General features: G+C 38.3%; 1 protein-coding gene across 3 annotated transcripts in view; it reads left to right on the top strand.

Annotated features, from left to right (window-relative positions):
• SATB1 (SATB homeobox 1) overlaps positions 1-25,593 on the top strand; it is a 75,382-nt gene that overhangs the window by 24,086 nt on the left and 25,703 nt on the right. For all 3 annotated transcript variants that reach the window (XM_082293861.1, XM_082293860.1, XM_082293859.1), the window contains exons 6-9: positions 4,562-4,673; positions 6,996-7,450; positions 15,903-16,115; positions 24,424-24,579. In XM_082293861.1, coding sequence (XP_082149987.1) covers positions 4,562-4,673; positions 6,996-7,450; positions 15,903-16,115; positions 24,424-24,579 — 936 coding nt within the window. The remainder of the gene's footprint in view (positions 1-4,561; positions 4,674-6,995; positions 7,451-15,902; positions 16,116-24,423; positions 24,580-25,593) is intronic.

The raw sequence follows: 25,593 nt of genomic DNA, 5'->3' as shown, positions 1-25,593 counted from the left end.
AAATGTGTTGCAACACACAGATGGGAAGAAAAAGAAAAAAAAATCTCTTTAGCAAGCACTGTGTGTAAAAGGAATATTACATTTTGCACGCTCCTGATTACCCTGTGTAAACAGTTTTTGACATCTGTCTTTATAGTTTTCGAGGAGAGGAAGACTTTGTTAAAAGAACCATTTTTATACAGCAGTCACCATTTCAGTCTTGCTTTACCTGTATTATGAAAGCAGATGGTCTGCATGTCTTTTGAATATTTATAACTATCAAAAACAATCTCTTGCTATTCACCCTTAGGCTTATGAGATGTCAGGACTGTTCTGGTTGAAAAAAAATCATCTTGGGTGTTTACAGAAAGGGGATTACATTAAGCTGAAATGACTATACATTTTCCAGTTTAATATTTGTCCATCAGCTGTTTAATCGTATTTAGATAGTTGTGTAAATAAGTTGTTGCAGCCCTTGCCCCTTCCACTGAGCAGGCTTGAAGCTTTAAACACCAATGAATGAGTTGCGAAAAAGCTCAGCTTTTTTTTTTCCTAGTTAAACAACCTGGAAGGCCTAAATAAGTTTTGGTTACAGTGCTCCTTTTGAGAAAAATGTTTAATTTGCAAAGGAATCCCCGATATCTAATTCAGTCGAGTTGTTCTAGGAAGCTGCTGTGTCTGTTACTCCCTGCTAAGTCTGTTAGCATGTATTTGCTCTGTGTAAATACTGCAGCCCAAGTATCCCTTCATGAGGCATGAAAACAGCCTTATTCTGCCCATATAAAAATAATTTTAAGGTTATTTAGGGGAAGTTTTGGGACTGTGGGGGTTAAAAGCTTTTTTGACTGGAAGCTGAGCAATCACTGATAACAGATTTTGCTGTGGTTGGTTGATTTGGCAGAAAAGCATGAACAGTTTTGGTTTAGATGATTGAATTAACCTGATTAACATTGTTTTTGTTGTTTTGCAAAAAGGACAACAGTATACTTTTAGCAATGATCGAGCAACACTTCACCTGGTTGAAGAGCAGTGTTAGAGGCAATGACTCAGAAATGCCTCCCTTGAAGCACCTGCAGCAGTGGCTGCAGTGACGAGCCAGCATGAAAGGCTCAGGTCCCTCCCGTGTCTTGCAGGATGCACCTTGCGTTAGATTCTGGCACAAAACAAAAGGTGCCTGATGCTACCACTTTATTGGGGTTTGTTTGATGGGCATATGAAACGATTCCTGCTTGAGATTTATGATATTTCTCCAGGGAGTTCCCCAACTTCTTTGAGAAAAATATGGTTTCTGGTTTTCAAATCTCTGGTATTTAATCTTCCAGAGAATATGGGATTTGGTTTAATCTATGCTGGGTGAACCTCAGCTGAACTTCAGAGCAAATTCTACCCCTACCTTCACACAGTTGTTGGATGCCCAATTATAATTAACTTATTTGGCTAAAAAAAGAGCACTTGGGCTGCAGCAGATGGTATCATTCCAGAATAGTGGGATTTCTGTGAAGGTGGCACCATTTCAGATGAGATCTCCTGATTCTCAAACACGACTGCAAGTGATGTGGTTGGGGGGAGGGAGGTATGGGAGAGGGGAAAGAGGGAAATTTGAGATCTTGAAGGCTCACTACTTACTTTCAGGGATAAACTACTAGGAGATAAGTTAAGACTGCATATCTGTGACCAGTTTTTGCTTTCTCTTAATTTTCTTTGCAAATATGAAAAAAATCTGTTTATGAGTGATGCATGTGATACATTTGAATATTTGTATGATATATTTATAATCGTCATCCTTGTATGTGGAAGGCATCTGCCTCTGTGCCTCACTGATAAAGAGGATATGTACAGTAGTACCAGGATGCTATGTGCTTCAAATACAATAATTTTGATTTTGATTATTGATAATTCAAGACATGGGGAACTCTCAAGTGTAATGACCCAGGTAATATGAAAAGCATCAACATGCCTTCAGTCTAGATAGTGAATCTCTGAAGATCACTATCTCATGGGGTTAATCTTAAGTTTTAGGCCATAAGCATACCAGACATTTATATATGTAGATTGGCATTAAAATGTACAGGAATTCTATAGCAATAGGAAATTTCTGTAGCCAAGTGCATCTCTGTGCACTGATGTGACTGCATGTTTGATGACAATAAATAAAGCATAGAAACAATGAAATTCAGTGTTGTCAAGTTATTTTCTGAGTTAACAAGGTAGTAATATTTTATCTGGCTTGTAAAATTTTGCCTTCAGTGAATTAGTAAATAAATCATTGATTCTTCCTGATGAGGATTCTTAGCGTAGGTAATATCACTTGAATGTTTGCATGAAGTGTTCTCGAAGAAAATGCAGGATAATTTTCATTTTTAAATGTGTTTATAATGTCTGTCTTTTTTTTTTTTTAAATCTACTTTGAAGAGCAGGAGTAACATCCCAGTGTTAGCCATCAAAGCTTGAAATTCACATTGTGTCAGAGAAGCTAAAATTCCCAGCAGTGCTTCTTAAACAGACCAGTCCCCTATTTGGTTGTAAAGTAACTGCATTAAATTTATTCCTGAAGAAGCAGGGGATGTTGCAAACTGCCGTGTCATTTGTGTATCATTGTTGTAAAATGACATGGAAGGGAGCACTAGGAAATCTTAGACAAACATCTTCAATAATAGGTAATTTACTAAAATTAATATACATGTTTTCATACTTAAAGTTAGTTGGGCAGGAGAAGACATCTGAAAGGGGCAAAGTAAAATGAGTGAAACCCACCTTGAAGTCTAAATGACATCCGAAAAATACACGAGTTGGTGTGGGATGGTGGCCTCTGACAGGTGCAGTTCCCCATTTTGCATGCACAGATCTGCCATTTTTGCATGTAGTCTGTGCAGTCATATAATTTACCAGTTCAGATTCACAGGACTTTTAAAATCACAACTTATGTAGCACGTGCCCCTGTTTAAGATGGTTCAATCTATAAAAGAGCTTAAAAAGATAATTTTGTACATATTAGACATTAATTATACTGCTGTTATACTGGAAGTTGAAATTGGGTTCAGCTGAGCTTGGTTCTGGTTCATTCAGGCTAGACTTTTGGTAGTCTATTAAAATTTCAGTCTCCTTTTATACCACTGACAAAAGGCTTCTAGCTAGTTTCAGAAATGCCAGAGTAGTATCAAGAAATGACAAGAATTTTGATGATTTGGGGAAACATTAAAATACCTGCCTGGTAAGTAGAGGGTATCCACATTTGGCATAAATAATGCTGCCTCACTCAAGCAGTTCTGCGCCTCCACGAATAGCTTGTTACTGAGTAATACCCTAGAAAATGGTTCTAATGAACTTCACTAAGATCAATAATGAAGGTACTTTTAGTCAGGAACTGAACTAGCCTTTTAAAAGAAGACTTACAGTAACATTTATTGCATTTTTGCTCCAGAGTCTTTCTTCCAGTGGCCATTGTAGTTGGTGTAACAAAGGGTTGATGTTCTAAATGATTTTTAAGACAGCACAAATATATCTAAATGTTACATGCTGAATAGTGAAGAAATGTAATAATCAAGGCTTTGTCTTCTTGACTGTCATCCTTTTTTTGATACACTGGACAATTCTTGTAGTTAAGCCAAAAGTAACTACTTTCCACATAGAAATTTAAAGTGTGGCAAAGTTCAGTCTGTTAAAATTATATTTGCTAATTTTGTTGTTCATACATCATATACTGAGTATAATTTTCAAGTTGGAGCATTATCTCATTTTGCAAGGCTTAGTCTTAATTGATTTTGTAAAAGAATGTACTGGAACTCAAAGTTTTATGCATTGTAAATTCCACTATTTTAAAATTGGTCAAAACTGAGCAGAAGGTAAATTTCTCACTGTAGCTATCTGATATCTCGAGAACCTTTGAGAAAAAAATCATCTCGATCTTCCTTTGGTCTATTTTACAGCTAATATTCAGTTACAGAATTAGACATGACAATAAGTTTTTCATAAGCCTGTTTTTGCAAATCGCTTAAAATACCCTGTTTAGGAAAAACAAGGCTGGGTTCATTTTGGGTTATTAGATACATATTTTATTATAATTTAAACCCCATATTTTATCCTATTAATAGGTCATTCAGATAAAGTTTTATCCTATGATTTTCTGGAGTCTGCTCTGTGATAAGTGGCACAGAGTAACTGGACACGGGTAACTTGGGTCACTGCGTGCACTTGTAAAGGCAGTGTAGGAATTGCATGCCTGTAAACTTGTGTGGGTATGTGAAGGGTCAATCAAATTTAAAAGCAGAAATAGGATGAACAAAATTCACTTTCAAGATTAGCATCTTCTGTCCAGAGCCCATCCCAATGCATGATGTTTCTTGGTCGATAACTTTGTTCTTCCCTTAGTACATCTGCTATTTTTTGCTTCCATTTACAATATACCTTGGTTTGTTTTCATGCTCAATTAATGAGTTTTTTAAAAGCCTTTGGATGATAGGATTTAAAATGCAATATGGTTCTCAAACTTTAAAAATATAATGGTTCAACAATAAAATAATTTGTGCTTTGACTTGTACTACTCTGTATTACAGATTTTTTTTCTTCTCCCCTTTTCACACAGAGTATGATTTCTTCCATTGTGAACAGCACTTACTATGCAAATGTCTCAGCAGCAAAATGTCAGGAATTTGGAAGGTGGTATAAACATTTCAAGAAGGCAAAAGATATGATGGGTAAGCAAAAAAAAAAATTGCCTTGATGGTGGTTACATACCATTATGTGTCACATTGAGGTCTGTCACAGTCATATAAGAAGCCAGTTCCCGTCACGATAAGTTTAGGATGCTTTTGATGAGTAGATGTAGAAAGTACATATATAGTGAAAGAATTCATTTAAATAAATATTTGCTATTGAAACAGCCAAGCTGACTTGGGTTGCCAGAGATGTAAAGCTGTCATTCCGTAAATCTAGAGATCTACCACCCAGAATAATTGTTTAGAAAACCTGTTCCTGGAACTGTGACGAACTGATTTTTTAATGTATGTATTTTTTTTCTCACTCTGGCTAATGTATATTTAAAGAAACAGGCTTCTACAGCTATCACTGCCTTCCAGCAAGAATGCTCTAATTTTGTAAATTCATATTTTTATCTAACCTTGGGACCCTAATTTCAATTAATTTTAACAAATAGTTGTTGTGACAATTGTTTGCTTGTCATAGTAAGCACAAGTAAATTATTGGAGAAAAAAATCTATCAATTCTGTGATACCTTTTATCTTTTTTAAACCTGTTCACATAATTTTGAACACTTAATGTCAGAAAATTTCTACATAAATTTCAACAGAATGGAGAAATGGCACCTCAGTTTGGATTGAATTTCGAGCTTGACTTAGCTTTCAGTATTTGAAGCAAAATCATTCATCTACCAAAACAGGTTCCTTGCCTTTTATAGCTTAAGGCTGTAATGAAGACAATGCATCACTTTTGTGATAATTGCTTGAATTACTGTTCCGAGTGAATGGCCCACTTGGGTTGATCTCTACTTTCCCTGAGTGAAAAAAGGCAGCTTCTTTCCTTAATCTACTTTGTACCTTCTGTGTAACACAGAACCCTTCTTCTGAGACCACCAAATTTAGTGGTAAGACTTCACTTGGTTTCGGGTGGTCCATGTGTGAGGCAGTGGAGTGTCCATAGGGGAGAGTGACCTTTCCACCACAGCCTCTCCCACATCCTTTGCAGCAGTGCTCCTGCATGGGGCAACCCCTGCAAAATTTTACTTACATGGCTTGCTAAGACACGTTCTCCATCCATTCATTTGGGGTCAGTGAAGACAGCAAATAGAAGATGTGTGCTTATGTATTCCTGTGTAACCTAATGCTGGCAGAAGAGGCAGCGTTGCCCCCAAATTCACCTGCATGGGGAGTAGCAGGGCCTCTGCTTGGGTACTGATCCAGGATATGGACACCAGAACTCTCTGCAGGACAACTGGCTTGTTTTTTATTTATCAAATTTCTGCCTGTGATAGGACAGAGGAGGAAAACGGGGATGCAGCTGGGAATCCAAGTGGCGATTTCTTCAGCCAGCTCCAATCCTTGTGGAGGAAAGGGTGGCTTTTCACTGATGACTGCTAGTGAAGATCATAATTACTGTGAAAAACTCAGACACAGCCTTTAAAAAAAAAAAAAGCTTTACTAGTATAAGCAAAAAAAAGCGCTACAACATTTTTCTGAAAATACTGAACTTCTGGACTTTTGGTTTTTAAATAAAGCTTATTTTCTTAAGGCTATTTCCAGACCAGATCTGCTAAAGCTCTAGAATAAAAAAAGTGACATATGCTGATAAAAAGGAGGCTCCTTTATATCAACCTAGAGTTATTTTATATTGTTTAATCATGCACAAGAGGGGAACTGGAAGAACTCTTGTAGTTTAAAAAACTGTGCTGTTAATTAAAAAGGAGGGTGTGTCAAAGGCAGATGAGTTAATATAAGAAAAAAATTCAACCATGTTGCAAGTCACTGAAAAAAACCATGCATACATGGTTGCAAGATAAAGCAGCCCATCTGTGTAATTTACATAAATTATACTAGTTCCTAGCAGTCCCATACAATTGATGCAGCATCTAGAAATTAGCAGAGCATTGGGAGGTCTGCACCTCACCCTGCTTGTTACAGATTTCCAGTGACTGGGAACTGCCAATGTCATGGCAGGGACCTCACAGGAGGAGCAAAACCAGTCACCGGGGGCTTCCCTCTCTCTGGCTGGGGCATGTTTTCCCCCAACAGCCCTCCTTACCCTTTACACAGATGCACTTGCTGTTTCATCTGCAGCACAGACTGGGTTTTTGTCTCTTGTCTTTGCCCCATCTCTAGTTGGTCTAATTGGTTTGTCTGAAGTCCTCTGCATCTGTCAGTGTGGGATGCAGCAACCCGCTCATGGTTGGGTTGCATTGCACCCTTTTATATTTGTTTATTTTTATTAGCATGTCTTGTGAGGAAAGTCAAGTTTGTGATTTTCAGTCTGATGTTGGCCTTTTCAATGTTTCTTTTCCGCTGTAGTTGAGATGGATAGCCTTTCTGAACTATCCCAGCAAGGTGCCAACCATGTCAACTTCGGTCAGCAGCCAGTCCCAGGGAACACAGCCGAACAGCCTCCATCTCCTGTTCAGCTTTCTCATGGTAGTCAACCATCAGTTCGGACCCCGCTTCCAAACCTGCACCCTGGACTTGTATCTACTCCCATTAGCCCTCAGCTGGTAAATCAGCAGCTGGTAATGGCCCAGTTGCTGAACCAGCAGTATGCAGTGAACAGACTTCTAGCCCAGCAGTCCTTAAACCAACAGTACTTGAACCACCCTCCTCCTGTCAGTAGATCCATGAACAAGCCGTTGGAGCAGCAGGTCTCAACGAACACAGAGGTGTCTTCCGAAATCTACCAGTGGGTCCGTGATGAATTGAAACGAGCAGGAATCTCACAGGCAGTATTTGCACGTGTGGCTTTTAACCGAACTCAGGTCAGTCATCTTTTTTCTTTTCTTTTCTTAAAGTCTAAGATTCCCTTCTTTCTCTCTCTAATTAGTAATTGCCATCTTCTGTCTTCTCATTTCTACCTTGTCACTTAGCTCCTCTGAAGGAACCACACATCCCTGCAGGACCACTGTCCATGTTGATATAGTACTGGAATCCTCAGGGATTGGTTTGTGGAAATTCACACTGTTCTTACAGGAAGCGTGGTTCCTCTCCAGTTGTGATGGTTTATGAATAGCTGAATTTCCCAGTAAAAGAAATTAACAGCTCTATGCAGAACCATTCACAAAGTCACCCAAGAGATTGCTTTTTGTGTTGCAGAGTTGTACCCACACTGACCACCTGCACACACTGAACAACCAGTCTTCTTTCACAGGTGTACTAGAGATGGTCTTTTATCCATACTTGCATTTATTTTTATTATTTTCTAGTGAAAGTCTTAATAACATCTTTTCAGGCTTCTGAAAAGATTAAAAATTAAAAGCTTTATCTCTAGATTATCTACTCTTTTCATGTATTTTTGTACTGTTTTGCAAAAACAGTAGTTGCTGAGCTTGCTGGTGTCCACGTCAGAACATATACTTCAGCTCTTCAATGCAGAAAAAGCTATCCCTAGCAAAGCTGATAAGTAACACTAAAATGTGTTATTTTTTACACCTGTTTTAGAAGCTAACCCTGTTATAATTTATTCTGCTCTATGAATTTAACTTAATGCCATGTTGCATGGAATTTAATCAAGCAGAATTTATGGAAGAAATGTCAGTATATCGAATGCAAATAATAAGATCTCAAAATTTTAGAAGTATGTTTTAACAGAAAATAAAATATTTTTAATAGGACTTTTAAAAATGGGAAATATTTTTAAAAGGCATAGGTAAATTTGCTTTGGGTTCCACATTTTCAAATGAAAACACATACTTAGGGAACAATTTGCCCATTGTAGATTATAGTATAACAAAAAAGATCATCATTTGATCTTCTCTTGAAACGTTTTTGTTTCTCCCTTAGAGAATTCTTAGCTTAGAGAATAAAAATTCTGTTTCAAATGCTCTGGTACCAGGTTTGAATCAGCATGTCATTTGTAATTGTTCTGAATTACTATTGCATTACAATATTTTACATCCTCCTTTAGCTAAAAGAAAGTAGAGTCATTGTGTGAATTCTCTGTAGGGCTCAGTGTGTGTGTCTTTCCTCTTTACAGAAGAGGAGGTTTTCAAGATCTGGGCCTTTCATACCAAATTTCATGGGTTACATAAACTCATACAGGGATTACTTACATTAACTTAGGTCCAGGCAGTGTCAGTTGTTATATTTACAAATAAGTGACAATGAGTCTTTTTTAATACAATGTTTAAAAGTTTAATTATTGATACTCTAAAGTATTAAAGCAATAACAGGAGCTTCACGTTACAGTGGTTTGCAGCTGCCATCTTACCTGGACAAAAAGCCAAGCAAGTAATTCAGAAAATAAAGCTTATTTTATATATTTATTCTTTCTCAGGTTTTCCTAAAAGCCCACTGTTTTATCTTAACTTTTCCCCCTCTGAAGTGATCAGTTTTTTCAGCTAGTTTTGCGTACAGCTTTTGGCATGTCCTTTGTCCATGAGAAGTATTTGTTACCTGAAGTACAAGGATAATTGGTTCTAACTGGACATTGAATTTATATGAGAGAGTAGGAGAAAATGCTCTTTTGATGTGAAGAATGCAACTGTAGAACCAGATTTCTAGTGCAAATACTGATTCTTCAATATTAGTATTATTATTACACTAAATATATATTAAAATATGTATTGCTATGTAATTTTCTTATTACAAATGTTATTAAATATTTGTTTAAAGTTCAGTTCTTCCCCAGACTTTGTGGTTAACCAGCTTGGTAAAATATGTTCACAGTGACCCAAAACTGGGAGGAAACCCCAAAATGAACCTTGAAAACAATTCCCCTAAAGAGATAGAAAATAGATCTACATAGATCGGCAATTTTCAACCAAATCTATTTGAAAAAACACAGAGTAGTATTCCTATATCCTACAAATTGTTTTTGCTAATCAAGTTAGTATTTGCAGTTATCTAGGTAAGATTTTCAGTGTTTGTTATGTTTTTGGCAAACTACAGGGAGCAAAAAGGAAACATACCAGGAGCCTAGGGAGTGTTGGTCTCAGTTTTGCGAAGAAATATCTCAGCATACTTTTCATATGAAGCAAAGCCCCACTGAAATACAGAGAAGTTTATTGTGGGTGCATTTCACCTTTGCAAACCTGGAAATTGTTAATTTTACCCACAGTGAGAGCTAATGTTCCAAGGTAGACACAGGTACCAGCAATTCTTACAGAAAAACTTTTTAAATTTGTTCTGCTTGCTGTACTTCTGAATTCCTCACAGCTTATTCAAGGACACATCACATTTAGCTAAAATTGGTATAGTACTTTAATAACTGATGCTATTTAGGAGGTATTTTCTAATAGTGATTTTCTAATATCCTAAGTCTTTTTTGTTGTTGTTGTTTGGCTAGAGAAAGTGCAAATGCTTGTTTAAATTTGTGTACTATTTTCTGAGATAGAAAGCTAACTCAGGCTTACCACTGACAGTTCTGAAACTGTCATAAGTATATTTGAGCTGTGTCCAGGGACCATATCATGCCATCAGTTTCTAAAGGCATAAGAACTCCCTGAAATAGGTTAGGAGTTCTGTGCAAGAAAACCCTGGTGTCAAGATACAGTCTCAGATGAGGGGAGAGATTTGCTTTTAGTGTAAAAGGTAAGGAAGGAAGTGATCTAAAAATTAAGAGTGATTTAGCATAATGTTGAGGCAATAAAATGGACTTCGAAATTGGCTGAAGATGCTCTTGTTTTTCAGACTTATGCTCTACAATATGAATACAGAATTTGGTGGTGGTTTTGGGTGGGAAGTTTCTACCAGCATAGCATGGTAGTTCAACACTTGATCCTGATTTTCAGGATTTTTTAATTTGGCAGCAGAAATGTCAACTAGAAATATTTCTATCTTTCCACAATCCAAGGAAAGAATTTGGTAAAAATACTTCTTAAAACTAGAGTGTCTTTTCTTACTATTACTAATTATCTGTAAAGAAGAAAAGGACCCCTGAGCCACACCTTAGAAGTGTATCCTTAAGAAAGAAATGGTGTGAGTTTAATGTGTTCTTGAATAATTTCCCCCCTACCCTTAAGTTCCAAATGGTAATTTGAAAACAGTTCTCAGGAATGTGCCTTGTAAACTTTAATCAAAGTCCAGATAGCTATAACTTGAATGAAAATTCACATCTCTACAGGCACAATAAGACAACTGTTGTAGGGAGCAGAAGCAGTTTTAGTGGTAGCAATTTCTCTGTGGTCCTTCTAGGAAGTCGTCAGAGTGCAGTCGGACCTGAAGTTTTGCTTGTCCTTCAGCAGTTGTGATTCCACCTCACGGATGCAAAGAAACAGGTTGAATCCTGTTAGCACCTCCTTTCAGTGCACCATAGAAAACTTTGTTGAGTTAGTACTTGTGCTGGCAGATTTGAGTTTCACCTCAAGCAAGGTGTCCAAAGGTGACTACCAGTCTCTCTGTTTGCCAGGTTAATTTTGGTAAATTGAGATGCTTATGTTTCAGTTGCCAGTTCATCAAATTATTAAACATAATACTTTTTTTCCAGCTGATGTCAGTGCACTGTGCAGATACCTCTGCTGTCTTTTAAGAGCAAGTTCAGTATTTTCTTGTGCTTTGCAGGCTAGAAAATGGCATTTTTGATCAGTTTCCTACCCTAGGTAGCCCCAAGCAGCCATGGGATGACAGTGATGATGCAATGGGGCAGGCCCCAAAGTGTGGTGCCACAGCCCTCCATCAACAGAGAGGCTCTGCCTGCTGTTTCAAATGTTAGGCTAAACTGGGACATCCTCTACTCTGTTTTGTTCTTAGAGCTGGATGCAGCAGCAACATTTTTTGGGCTGAACTGCCCTCGGAGCCCTAAACAAATAAATAAACTGCTCTCCCATTTCTGTTGTGTGTTTTTAAATGTAAGCATGAGTCAGGAAGTGAAAGGCTGGGGTTCCCACAGCCAGCCTGACATTTGACTCGAAGGTGTAGCTCAGCCTGGTGCATGGCTGGGTGACTAGTCTGCAGTGTGAGAGCAGGGAATTGTGTTAGTCATGGTTGTGGTTGGAACTGGAACTAGGGGCTGCCTGTCTCTGTTTGTGTACACTTTCAGCTGTAAGGTTTGCTGCAGGAACTTGGGTGCTGTTGTATGGAGGCAACCTTGTGGCTCTGTCTTCATGAAAGAAGGAAGAGTGCTTTTTGCTGCTTTTCCATGTCTGACTTTTGTTACTCTTCTTTTTCCCACCAGTGACAATGTTTGATCTGAAGGTCTTTGATTATTTCTCAGTGTTTCTCACTTTTCTCTCTCCCTCCTTTCTACTTGAGCCCCATGCTTGTTTAAAATATTAGCCGGCAGGACGTACTACCTTACATTCATGTATAATGCCTTTTCTCATATGTGAAAACTTCTGTGTATTTAGGACTGTGCTCATGCTAATTCTGCTGTGCTTATGCTGCTATTTTGAAGGAGAATGCTTGTATGCAGTAAACGGCTCTGTGTAATTGTAAAACAAAATCTAAGTTTACACAAACCACCTTCTCAGGCACTACTTTTTTTTTCCTTCCACTTTGTCTTTGGCACACTTTATTTTCCAGTAAAATGAAAAATGAAGATGGATTATTCAAAATTGATAACAGTAATGGACCATCATGTAATGTTTTATTGAATTTGAGTTCTGTAAATTATGTGGTAGAGAGAAATTTGCCTGCTTAAGTATAACAGAAATTGCCACTGTATTCATATAATTCTTCGTAGTGTAATTTAAGAAAAAGTACACTATCCATATCACTATTGAATAAAAGGTAAAAAGGTGCTATTACACTATCATGACAGCTCTCCTCTTGCTACTAAGCGACATAGATAAATGTGTCTGCTTATAACTTACTTGGCTGGGATCCAGGCTTGGGGGTGGAGCCTGGGAATAATCTTCCACCTGGACATGGGATAGGAGCACCCCGCAACCAAGAGGGAGATCATTCAGGGATGTTCTGCATGTTTTGGGAAGGTTTGGGCAAATTGCATGTTTCTTCTGGGAGCTTTGAAGTTCTATCACACTGATAAAATCTATTTGAATCCGTGATTATGTTCAAAGAGGAGACAAACTGGGGGCCAGACAGGCAGTGTTTTTGTTCATATTGGCAGACACTTTATCTCCATTTTAAAAGAATTTGTAATGAGCTTTTGAAAGCCCTGATAATATTTATTGAACATTTTTTGTGCCATTAGTAATGAATTATACTTGTGATGACATGTAAACTTTTTTTTTCCAATGGAACCTGGGAACATTTTAAAAAAATACATTTCCAGTGCAAAAAAAATACAAGGGAGGGACAGTGAGTAGAGTTCTGAGCCTAACAGTGTTTTTAATCTCTTTGCAAAACAAGCTTAGTTTTTGTGTAACCTGAGGTGCAATTGAGGTACAATATCAGGAGATCACACCAAGACTAGTATCTTGGAAAACCAGTTCAAGCCTGGTAAAATGAGCAGCTAATCTGTGCACATCAGCACAGGGCAGAATGTGAGAGCTGCTGTTTTCTTTCTAGGATTTTTCCCATTGTACATCTTGTCTAACAACTTTAGCTGAAGTTTTGTGCTCAGAAATTGAAGCAGTAGCAATGAAGTAATATATGAAGCAGGCAAACTGTGTTCTAAGAATTTGCCTGCACCTGGTACTACATCTTAGTTTTCATGGTTTTTCCTCACATATTCTGACTTTTAGGTTTAGAGCCTAGAAGCAAACTCCTCCTTGCCTTCTCCCTGCTCTGTCATCTCCCCTCCTCTCTCTGCATCGCTCTCCTCTGCTCTGCTCCCAGCTCAGGCCAAGAGTCATGACAGTGATGGGGGAAGAGAGGAGAAAGAATACTTAGTGGCATTTCTAATCACCAAGAGGTGTCCCACAGCAATGGAAATGCATGCAAAAGTTAAAAAAAAAAAACAGAACAACCAAAAAAACACCAACATTTTCTTTATTTACTTATTTCACTGAAGAGGGAAAAGTTATACAAGAAAAGCATCCTTTTCTACCTTTTTTAGCTGCCCACTATGTGGCTAAGGCTTTTACAAGCAAATCTTTTCTATTATGGGCTAAAGTATTTTTTAAGGACATTTCCTGTGTCTGACAGTGGGCTGGCTGTTTGTAAGGAGTCTTTTCTCCTGACAATGATCAGTCCACTTGAGTTTAGGTTTTCTTGCTCCTTTTTTCATGGAGAGTTGTCTCCAGCACAGAAACAGTCAGAAATTGCATATGTTTGCAACTACCTAGAAGGAGGTTGTAGCGATGTGGGCATTGGTCTCTTCTTCCAAGTAACAAGCAACAGGGCAAGAGAGAATGATCTCAGGTTATGTCAGGGGATGTTTAGATTGGATGTTAATAAAAATTTCTTCTCCAAAAATGTTGTCCAGCACTGGAACAGGCAGACAGGGAAGTGGTGGAATCACCATCCCTGGAGGTATTTAAAAGACACATAAATGTGGCACTTGGGGACATGTTTTAGTGGTGGGCTTAGCAGTGCGTGGTTAATGGATGGACACAATGATCTTAAAGGTCCCGTCCAACCTAAATTGTTCTATTCTGTTCTCTACATCCTGTGCTCTGCAGGCAGCTTTGCCTTGTCTCCAGTAGAATAAAATCATTTTGTACCTCCTCTTGTGGTGGATTGTGTAAGCCTACCACTAACAAACATTGGTTATTGTGGGTTTGAGTACTTAAAAGTGGAAAAAAATGATAGACACAAATTTATTTTCCATTTTTGCTAATAAGTAAATTTATTATTAGACTGACCATTAAGAAAAAAACTTAAAACTTCACCCAAGTGCCACTTTTGTCAGTAACTCATTTGCTCACCTTGTGAGTAATTTTTACCTGGATACCAGAAAACAGGAGGGATCAAGAAAAGTGGTAAGAAAGTATCCCCCAAGATTATTATTTTTTTAATCCTCCTCCAAAATATTTTTCATGCTTAGTGCTGGAAAGACTGTTTTTTTCCATGCCATTTCCCTGTTATGTGTGCAGGCACAGACAGGGCCATGAGGACCACACCGGCTGAGGTGTAGTGGTTGGCACCTCTGTTCTCATCGCCGAGCACAGAAGTGCAGAGCTCACACTGAGTGGGCCCTGGTCCTGCCTAAGCACAGCTGCTTGAGAGCAGTGACTTTGCAGCAGCACCTCCCTAACAGTTTTGCTTGGTAGGATAATACCTTTGAGAGAGGTGACAACTTCCACAGGTGCTGTGAGCATCAGACTTCCCAAAAAGAGACATCTTGGCCATATTCTGTTGTACCCCCTTAGGAATAAATATATGCAGTCAGTATTACCTATCTTAGTTTTGGCTTTTTTATTGTCTGTTTCTCTCTCCATTTACCCTCCATTATCCTGAATAACTTACAAGAGTTCTTTAGGAAAAGAAACATTGGGTTGTGTTATTTCTTTAAATTCACGTGTGTTCCCTTGTTACCCTATTAAGTAAAAGCCTCCCATACCAATCCTCTCTCTTTCCCAGCATGGCAACAGCATTTATTCTAAACAGTAGTTCACATCTGCTTTTCCAAAAGTTACCTTTCTTATCACGATCTTGTTACTCCAAGACAGTAGAGCATTTTGAATGCCCAACATATTTAAAAGGAGAATCTGGCAGGGGGAGGAGATGTCAAGAACCTGTTGACATTAAATATAAATATCGCAGGTGATGGACTGTTTGAGGATTAGGGTTGTCCTGATGAAGAGAGAGGAAGGTGCAAGAAGGAGGAACATGAGGGTCTCCAATAGCAAGTTTCCTCACTCGTTAAACTCCAATATGCAACTCTTAGAAAGAAATACTGACTTATAAAAAATATGGCCCTGAGTCAGTGAAGCAGTATTTTTGGAACATTGCAAGTTTATAGTCTCAGATTTGTTGTGAAATATCACTTCCTTTCAAAGATCTGTTTAAGTTGCTAGAAATGTGGAAAGCCTTTTTTTAAGGTTGCGTATGCATTTTGCCTGTGAAGCCTGAGAACCCCCCAGTGTATCTCACTTATCCTTAACATCTCATGATTGTCTGTGGACTGTGAAAGATTTCATGGCAAGTTAAGCCAGTAAAAGGAGGAAGACGTATTAGTCAGGTTCAGTTTATGCTGTATTTAAAAGAGGTGCTTAGTAAAATTAAGGGTACAACTGAGGCTCTCTTCTCTGCTACCTAAAATGCCATTAATATAATCCTATGTGGAGCAAATAGTGCATTTGCTGTTTTCATTCCCAGCCCAGCGGTAAGAAGAATGAGGACTGATAAGCAGTGGCTTCGCAGAGCACGGTTTTACAGACACTCACCTAGGCTAACTCTCCAGCCTATTTTTTTCTTCCTTCCCTACAGGGCTTGCTCTCAGAAATCCTCCGAAAAGAAGAGGATCCCAAGACTGCCTCGCAGTCCTTGCTGGTAAACCTTCGGGCTATGCAGAACTTCTTGCAGCTGCCAGAAGCAGAACGAGATCGAATTTACCAGGACGAGAGGGAAAGGAGCTTGAACGCAGCCTCTGCGATGGGCCCGGCGCCGCTCATAAGCACACCGCCCAGCCGGCCTCCACAAGTAAACTGCTCTCTCTGCCTTTGGGATTTGCTCGTTGTGTTCTCTCACTGTCCCGCTGGGTGAGACCTTTCTGAAAAAGAAGAAACCTTTTGCTGTCGCATTTTTGAAACACTCGTAGAATCATTCCTTGCGGCGCATATCGCAAATTAATTTTAAGAAATATAATAGATGATAGTAGCAGTTTATTACTACCTATTTCCTGATTTTGACATAAATTCTATCCATTATGGTTCCTACAGAATTTTTTGCTCATTTTATTGAGGTACAAGCTTTACTGGGCAAGGAAAGATGATGGCTTTTAGCTGTCATCTTTTCTTACAATTCTTAGGTTCTTAATGTTACAGCTTCAGAAAGGGATTTTGGAGGATTTGGACCACTAAACTGAGAGGGAATGAAAGCAGAAGTGTGAGTACCTTGTAGTGCCTTAAAAATTATTTTTCCACAAAGCAAACAGGTAAAACTAGAATGATGGAGCAAAGAAGATCCCATCCTAAAATGCTGGGCATGCTTTCACCAGCTTGAGCTACTGACAGCTGGGTAACATAACAGGCTTGCTATATCCATTGCTCTGAATGATTTGGATATGTTCGTTAAAGCTTCATTTAGTATTTTTTTTAATGAAATTCCTATTGATTTCTCTAAAATTTATTTGATTTAATTCTCCAAAATTACAAATTTGATAGAGTGGGATCAAGAGGTTCAATGGTGCAGTCCTTGTGTCGATCAAGGAAACTCTGATGCTTGTTTTAAGGTACATCAGAAATGCACGTGAGCCATAGGAATGCACAGCATTTCCACAAAGAAGAAATGTGGTTGTGAGTGAAACTCTCCAAAACCTGTATATTTTCAGAAATACTCTGCATTGCTGTGGCTCAAGGTTGTATGTATGCAAGGAAAAATCAAACTGATCTGCAGATATGTGGGAATCATGCTGCATACACAGTCCAGTTTTGCTAAACAAAGCAAGGCTTTGGGATTGTGGGAATTTTGTGATGGCTGAGTTTTTGACAAAAACAGCAGGTTTTTGTTAACCAGTCATAGGCTTGTGACTATGACTATGTTCCATACCCGTTCGGAATGCTATAAATTCCTCTTGAGATTATTTTTCTAATTTTCCTTCAGCTAATGGATACTAAGGACCAGACTAAAGTAACAACAAAATTGTACGAGGGAGGACAGAAGATCACCTTGACTTGCTGCAGTACTTTAAAGAGAAGAAATTTTTAGCAGAAAAAACAGACTGAACTAATGGTGTAGTTTTGTTATCATTGAGTTTAGTCTGTAAAATCCACTATATATATTCTTCAAGATAAAGGACAAGAATCTATTTACACAGTAATGCTTTAGTGGGAAATAGTTAAATAGAGATAACTGTGTTTAAAATAACATTTGAGTTTGTTTTAATATCTGTACGTGCTCCCACAGCCCAGGTAATTCAGAGCCAAGGCTAACCCTCCTTCTTAACTTATCTCTTTCTGCCAAGGTAATGTCTCACTCTGTCTCAAGTGGTCTTGGGCAATTTCACAGCTAAAGAACAGAGTTAATTACAGGACCTTCCAGAAGGATGTCAAGTCAGAGGTAGTCCTTGTACTGGTTTTAATTCACACTTTAAACTGTAAAAATCCCTTGCAGCCAGAAAGAAAGTGAGACTTAGGGGTTTTCTTAACTGACAAAACATACTGTAAGTCCAAATTTGGTGGGAAAGGGGGGAGAAATCTATCTGTCTCTACTGTGCTCTTGTTCATAATTACATTTCTTTCTTTTTAGTGTGAGTCAGGAGTATAGTTAACCTAATTGCGACAGTTCAAAGTGGAAACAGCATGCATTTTTGTTTTAATCCTTTTCAAAAGGAAAGCAAGTTTACAAGGAAACCTTATAGACTAATACTTGAGGTCTACAGAACAAAGCACTTATTTTTCCAGTTGTTGTGCTGTTCTATGTCATTCAACAAAACACACACACTTTCCCTAGTGAATAAACTGAGAATGTAGAAACCTCTGAGTTGCGATTCTCTGTGACCTTCGTACATGTTTCCAGAATTACCCACCTATAAACATCTGAAGCACTTTTCAGCTGCTGCTGAGTGTTCAGAGTCCTAAGTTTGAAAATTGAAATATCTGTGTTGGTAAGATAACTACAATACTAGATGCTAGAAATAATCTTGAAATTATCTTAGTTGTAACACTGTCAAGTATAACTTTACAAATCACAGCAGAAATAAATTATAGTCAGGATACTGCAAAATTATCAATGCAAACTGCTACTGTGATACCTCCCCCAAAATGTCCGCAGTTTATTGACTATTTGATACTAAGGAAATAAAACTACTAGCATCCTTACTACTAAATTTATTATAAGCAATTATTTAAAGTTCACTATGGAGGAATACAGCATAATATTTTTCCAGCTTGGCTGTGAGCTTCTCGGATAACCATTCAAAGAGAAAACAGACCGTTTATCCTGACAACAGAATTTACACAAGAGCCAACATATTTAATATTAAATCTTTAGACCAGTGTAACATTTGAAACAATTAAACTATGAAACCATGAAAAATGGGAGCTAATATGCCACACATGAAGGTTTATTTTGCAATTGCAAGTTATCAGTTTCGGAAGGATGTGAAAATAAACATCCTGAAAAGGATCTATTTTGCATTTTTGTGTTGCCAACTGGTGGCCAGACAGTAGAGCAGACTTAACCATTTAGCAGCTGAGCTTGTTCTGTGTAAATTTTGCATTCTGTTGTATGGAAAAACAGAAAGCGTGACCTTGGAGGTCTGATTGGATAGTAGGAATTCACCAAGCATAAACCCTGGTGCCTGAGTTAGAAGGAACAGTGTTGAATTTATCTCATTTTTACAGCATTCTTACTAGTTGCTACTTGAGCTTATGTATCTGGATTGTTTCCAATTCTTTTTTGAAATCCTTTAAGAAGCTCTTTGTCCCCCTTACTTCTCCCTTTCTCTTTGACTTAAACAATATGCAAAATCTTACTTTTTTTTTTTTAATTGAAATCATTAGCCTCTAATGCATGAGCTTTTGGGATGTGTGTATAGCCTTCTAAGCTGGTCAAGTTGTAAAAGTCTGCTACTATCTTCCACACTGGTGGACTGAGCACAAGGAGACGGCGTACACAAGGATTTTTCCCTTGGACATTGCTCGAGTTGCCCCCCCTGCGGCAGAAGCCTGTCTGTCAGGCTCTTTCCTGGGGCACTGGAGTTTATAAGTATTAGCATCTCCATCAGGTAGGTACTGCATGGAGACATCATTTAACCTCTGCAATCTAGAAGGAAGGAAAAAGGTCCTTTCATGTTCTATTTCTTTTTTTAATTTCCCCCCACACTTCAACACCTTTGTCTTGCAGATCACCCCACAGAGGCTCTTTTGGGGTATTCCTCGGGCAAGTTCAGAGAATGAGTCTATTGCAGTTATGTGGAAATGAGGCATCTGGGGATACTTTAAAGGACCCTGAGGTGCTAGGGATGGCCTTTATGTCTCATTAGGATAGTTTGGGAAGTGGGGGGAAGATGACTCCCTTCTCCTTTATACTTGTGGAGGAGAATGGAGACAGGTGGCCAAGTTACAGATTTTCTTTTTCAAAATATTCTGATTAAAGCTTTTTAGCCACCCTGCAGTTATGAACACTTCCTTCTCAGGACAAGTAATCTCCATTTCAGCAGAGCCGAGGAAGAAATCTTTCTTGCCACCCATATTCCCCAAAGAAAATTTGTGTTAACCCTTGGGGGCCATCATCATCCTGTGTAAAAACAGAGTACGTGTAACATCAAGAGCAGAATATTATTTTAACAAGGCAGTGTTTCAAGAAGTATCCACAAATCTTGCATGAGTCATGGTTCTGGGTACTCATCGACCAAAACCTTAATCTCATAAATACAATCCTGGTCTCTCTCTGACTACAGATAAATTCCTTCATGTTAAAGCAATCATAGGTTGGGTCTCAGAGATAGGATGTTACTCTTGAAAGACTGGTGTCTAGGAGGATGTTGCTTTGTTGGTGTTTGAGGACCAGTGAATCTCCATTGCAAGGAGTTCTAGATAACACCAGCTTCCATAAAACTTTATAGTGGAATCCTGGAGTTTAAATACATGCATGTGCCATATATATCACCACCAGCAAAATTTTTATTTTTAAGCTGGCAAAAATTTGAGATTTAGGTTGATAATCTTTGTGCCAAGTTGCATTTTAACAAAAGTAAAAATGAACAAAATAATAAATGCAATCCTCTCCTCCCACCCCCGCAAAAAAACACCATGGAGGAGAGTTAATGGAAACCCTGACACTTAACTATAACTGCACTTCCAGGCGCCACTGTAATAATGGAGTAGTAAACCTTGTCCTGATAAAAGCTGTTCTGAAAGCAACAGCATTTATTGTACCTCCTCTGCTATTTGCAGACCAGAACTGAAAAGTAGTTTGTTTTGCCTGGAATGAACTACTTTATGAATTTTAATGTACAATGTAATATTAAAAGCTAAACCAGGATTAAAGAAGATTTTTGTTCCCAAGCTAAAACAGTACTTATGAGAATGTGTTATATAAGATTTTTTTGTTTCAGTTTCGATGGGGAAGGAATGAGCTTCCATGTTTGTGAAAACCTCTTCATACTGGTTATTCCTTCTATGACAACTTAGCCTTTTTTTAGGAAAATTGAATCAATTCAGTACTTCTTGCTACTGTAATCAATCTTATTTGATGAGAAGATATATCTGGATAGGCCAGGAGGAGATGGATGCACTATTTTTTTTTTCAAGTATTCTTAGAAGACTAGATTGATTGGTGATAGGAAGATGGCCAAATGAATTTCTGATTCTGTGTGTTACATTTGTAAAATAATGCTCCCCTCTTCAGTTAGTATTTGCAAAATTTGGTTACTGTCAAAAAAAAAAAAAAAAAATTAGCTGATCTATGGTTTCTTTCCTAAACAGAAAATGTGGCTGTAAGTGTGGGTGGGGTGGGAGGTTGTGCTTAAGTGTGGATGAGATGAGAGATTATGTTTTGTTTTGTTTTTCTCTCCAAAATGAATACTTTTTCCACCTCCTCTCCCAAGTCCTGAAGTTGCACCGTTGAGAGCTTTTTTGTTTTCTGTTGGGTTTTTTTGAGGAGGAGGGTGTTTTTTCAACGCAGCTTCAAACAGCCTCTGTCTTGAACTAAATTCTAAATTCAACACAACAGCCTAGATGCTTGCTTATGTGTAAATTATGAAACAGTTTTATGTATGGATATTCTCCAAGAGGTTAATTGGCATTATTGCATGGAATTCATCAGACCAGAGCAGACCAATAGTCCATCTAGACCACCCAGAGTCTACACCTGATCTTTGAAGAGAAATTATTAAGAGGCAGGAGAATTTTTATACTTGGGAAGTGAAGTGAATTGGAGAGGGAGAAGGTATGACTGCAAACCACAACTCTTGGTAATCCCCAAACCCATCATTTTATAACTTTAAGACTTTTATTCCCCTGAAGATCTTTGGGCTAATACTGCTTTTTGATGCAGATATTAGTGTTTTCTGAATTCAATTAGTGTTCCCTAATTAAATCAACAGAAGGCAATAGGAATTTGTTTGCTGGTTTTAACTTCGATGACCTACTAGATGCTGTTGAATTTATTGTACCTGTATAAAGATAGATGTGATTTGCAAACCAGAATGAGGATTTTCATTAATTCCCTTGGGTTAAATGCATATCTGTATTAAATTGGACATTGAAAAGTGTGGACCAGGTTGTATGGTTTAAATTATGTCTACAGCATGGTGTGTGATGGTTTTTGATGATCTGGGTGTTCACAGCTCAGTTAAGTGATCTATGAAGTACTGCTATAATGTGAAGCTATCTTTTGAAGCTCAGCAGCAATCAGAAAGGCAGTGTGCTTACAGAGAAGACACATTTTGGTCAAGATCACAAGAGCAAAGTGTTTCCTTCCCAAAAGACTTGTGTATGCTAGCTGAATACCTTCATCTTCTGATCTTCCCCTTGGGTCATTCAAGGATTAGTTACAAGTTAAAATTATTCTTGGGGGGAAGGACTGAAATTTGTTTCCCAAAATTTAAACCCAAGGTTCAAGAAGGCATGTTGACAAAGCCATCTCTTTTTCATTCTCTAATTTAGCCTAGGCTGATTTTTACATGCATGCAGTTAAGTCTGTCTCCAGTTTATGTATGTTTAACATCCCCACCAGTGGTCAGTTATCTTCTGGCAAGTCCTTCTCATTTGGAGGTTATAGAATTGATTTTGTATTTTTAAATGATTTCACTGTATGATGTTCAGGAGATGCACCTGTTCTTGCAGCCCTGTACTGATACACCCAGTGGCAGGCATACCTTTTCCTGCTCTGCAGTGAGAAGGAGAGAGTTTTGTGGTGCTGCTCCTCACATTGCCTGCTGCCAGGCACCTCAAATATTTCTGAACAGCCTTTGATACAGGCTTGGCCATCCTTTGCTGCAATGTCACTGGTAAAATGTCACGCTGCAGAAAAGGGCATGGCTGCAAAGTACTAATTGTTTTCAGATGGAAAAAAACCCACATGATTAACTGTATGCCACATTCTGGGATTTTTCTTCATTTCCCTTTTTACTTAGGGCCCTTGTTTTCAGACACCAGAAAGTGCTAATGCCTGCCAGAATGCGGGCAAGGGGAAGTGCTTGTGGATCCCTTGCTCTCGCTGGAGTTTTGCCCCTTGTAGTTAATGGGTGTGTTAGCACAGTTCCTGAAAAGCCTGATAGACAAATCAGACTCAGCAAAAGTGGCATGCACTCCCAGTTTCGGGGCTAGATTATTTTATCTTAAAAGCACTGTGGATGATAGCTAAAACAAATTGAGCATGGCATTTCTAGGAAAAAATGGGCTGCTGATTTGCCTAAGTACATATCTCATCCAAAGCCTTCGGCTCTCGTATCGTGAGACCTGTGACATATGAAAGCTCATAGAGAGTGAGATAAGAAGATGAATTATCACATTGTCATGATTTCCTTTTGAACCTCAAGGGACTTCAGAGCACAGGAAGATGCTGACTTGCACTGGATCAAACTGATAGTGAAACTGTGGGTTTAGACATGTACTTATGGGTAGGCTGAATCACCTTCTGGAAGTGCCAAGCTCTGTCCATTAGACTTAGAATTAGGCTGAATGACTATCTTAAACTAGATGTGTAACTTCTGAATAACTAAATTAATTCAGCTCTCAATAACCTCAGTATGAATCAGTAGGTTTGAATTGAAATCTTAAGGTTTGATTTTGTTTGTTTCATCACCTTGTGGGTTCTTGGCAGAAATCCAGTTTTTCCTTTCCTCTGATCCACTTTAGGATTAGTGGCCCATTAGGTCTACTAATCTTGAGCAAGCCTTGCAAGAGCAACTGCTAAAGACAGACGTTATCCTTAACTACTGAGAATATTGTAGGATAAGCTGAGTATCTGCTGATTTTTTGTACCTCTCAACTGATATTGCAGAAACTGCAGTCTAACCTTGGTGGGATGATGCTTGGTGTTGAAACATCACTTCCATCATTTCCAGAGGATGAAGGAAAGGATAGTCTCCTGCACATCATGTCGCTACTGATGTATTTTTTTGTTGTTGTTTTCCTTAATGCTGCAGATGCAGCATAAAGGTGGTACTGTCTTGTTTACATGTTTGGTGTTTATTTAATCTGGACTGCAAGAAGAATAAATATTTGATGTATGGAAGTGAAATACAACTAGAATCAGTAGCTTTAAGAAAGTTCTATCTTGGTTTCATGGAGTGGTTAAAGTATGCATTATTCTGAACTGTCTCTTATAAACTGCTTAAGAACTAAACTGATAAGATAAATTTTTAAAAATTCAATCTAAAGCCACAACTTTTCAACATTATCATGCATTTGAGTGTACTGGGCATGAGACATGAATCAAGATATATCGGTCAGATTTCTATTTCATTAGAGATTCTTTTATGTTGCACTTAAAATTTTTATTTAATTTGTGTGGGGCAAAGAAATCATGTAAGGATTTATAAGTCTCTACAAGACTGTTTGACAGGTTTCCACCTAATTTATTTTGTGACATTGAAATTTGCAGTGGTCTGTTATTGGTAACTCGTATTTCAGATGCACTCACCTGTTACAATGCACTGAGTTTTCCTGTTTCCCAGTTGCTTGAACCATAGATAACGTATAATGTTAATTCTCTGAAAAGCTGAAAGAATATCAGAGAAAGATTGGATAAAAGGAGTAAAATGCAATGGGGAACTACTTAGGGAGGGAAAGAGAGGAAAATAACTTTTTCATAATGAAAAATGTTTCATATTTTCTAGGTCAAAACTGCTACTATTGCTACAGAGAGGAATGGAAAACCAGAAAACAATTCCATGAACATTAATGCTTCCATTTATGATGAGATTCAGCAGGAAATGAAGAGAGCTAAGGTGTCCCAAGCACTGTTTGCGAAGGTTGCGGCAACCAAAAGCCAGGTAAAACTCCCAGGGTGCAAAGAGCTCCCTGTCCTGTGCAATTGTTCCCCCAGATCAGTTTCTATGTGAGTTAAAATGAGTGGCTGGGTCAGTGTATCAGCCCAGTACAACAACTCAGAGCTCCTTGCTGAGTCTGAAGGTAACCTCTAGTTCCCCTGGACCAGGCAGGGTAGAGAAGTGGCTTCATGAGACCACTCACTCCCTTTTCTGTACCAGCCAGAACCTTCCCTGTGTGCCCATGGGTCTTGGCGTGGCTGAGAAGGCATCAGGTTCATCAGTTCTTAGCTGGTGTGGATGTGGCAAAAGCTGTGGGCAAACTCTGGGTATTGCTGCCAAATTAATCACGAGGCTTTGGTGTTTTGCGATTACGTGTGCTGCAACAAGGAGCAGTGGAGTGCTGGTTTTTTTGCATAAAAATATTTATTCAGACCCACTGATGAGACTGTGTGTGAGGTGGATGGCACTGTCAAAAAAAACCAAATCAAACCAAAAAAAAAGACCCCAAAAGATTACATTTATACGAGTCATAGTTGAGAAAAAACGTGCTCTCTTTGTGGAACACGATGTCTGCTTGGTTACCTGCGTGCATGCATACGTATATGTTGCATATTCAGTTTTAAGCCTTTTTTGTGTGGTTTCCTATTCTGTTTTCTTCAACTGAAGATTTTCTGTCAAGTTTAGTGGCAAGAGGGAAATCAGCAGGCACTTGTTGGGTGTGATTATCATAAGTGACATGTCTTCTGAGAAAGATCAGTGGAGTGTGTGAAAGCATTGATTTAAGTGAGAATGTACTCAAGAAGTAAAGGAAAAACATATAGAAAAATGGGAAATACTAGAACTGTGGTTATACAAATGCTTGAAAGAAATGGCAAAGGCGCCAATGGTTGCAATGTTGAATTTTCACGTTAGATTAAATGTTAAATCCACTTAATCACTACTCCTTTACTTTTCTAAAATTGCTTCATATAAAAATTCAGCATCTTCCAAGGAAAGATAATGAAGCTCAGTTAGACC

This window comes from Coloeus monedula (genome assembly GCF_965178545.1).
Source record: "Coloeus monedula genome assembly, chromosome: 1".
Classification (NCBI taxonomy): Eukaryota; Metazoa; Chordata; class Aves; order Passeriformes; family Corvidae; genus Coloeus; species Coloeus monedula.
Note: the sequence above shows the minus strand (reverse complement) of the source record. Positions and strands in the feature narration are given on the sequence as shown.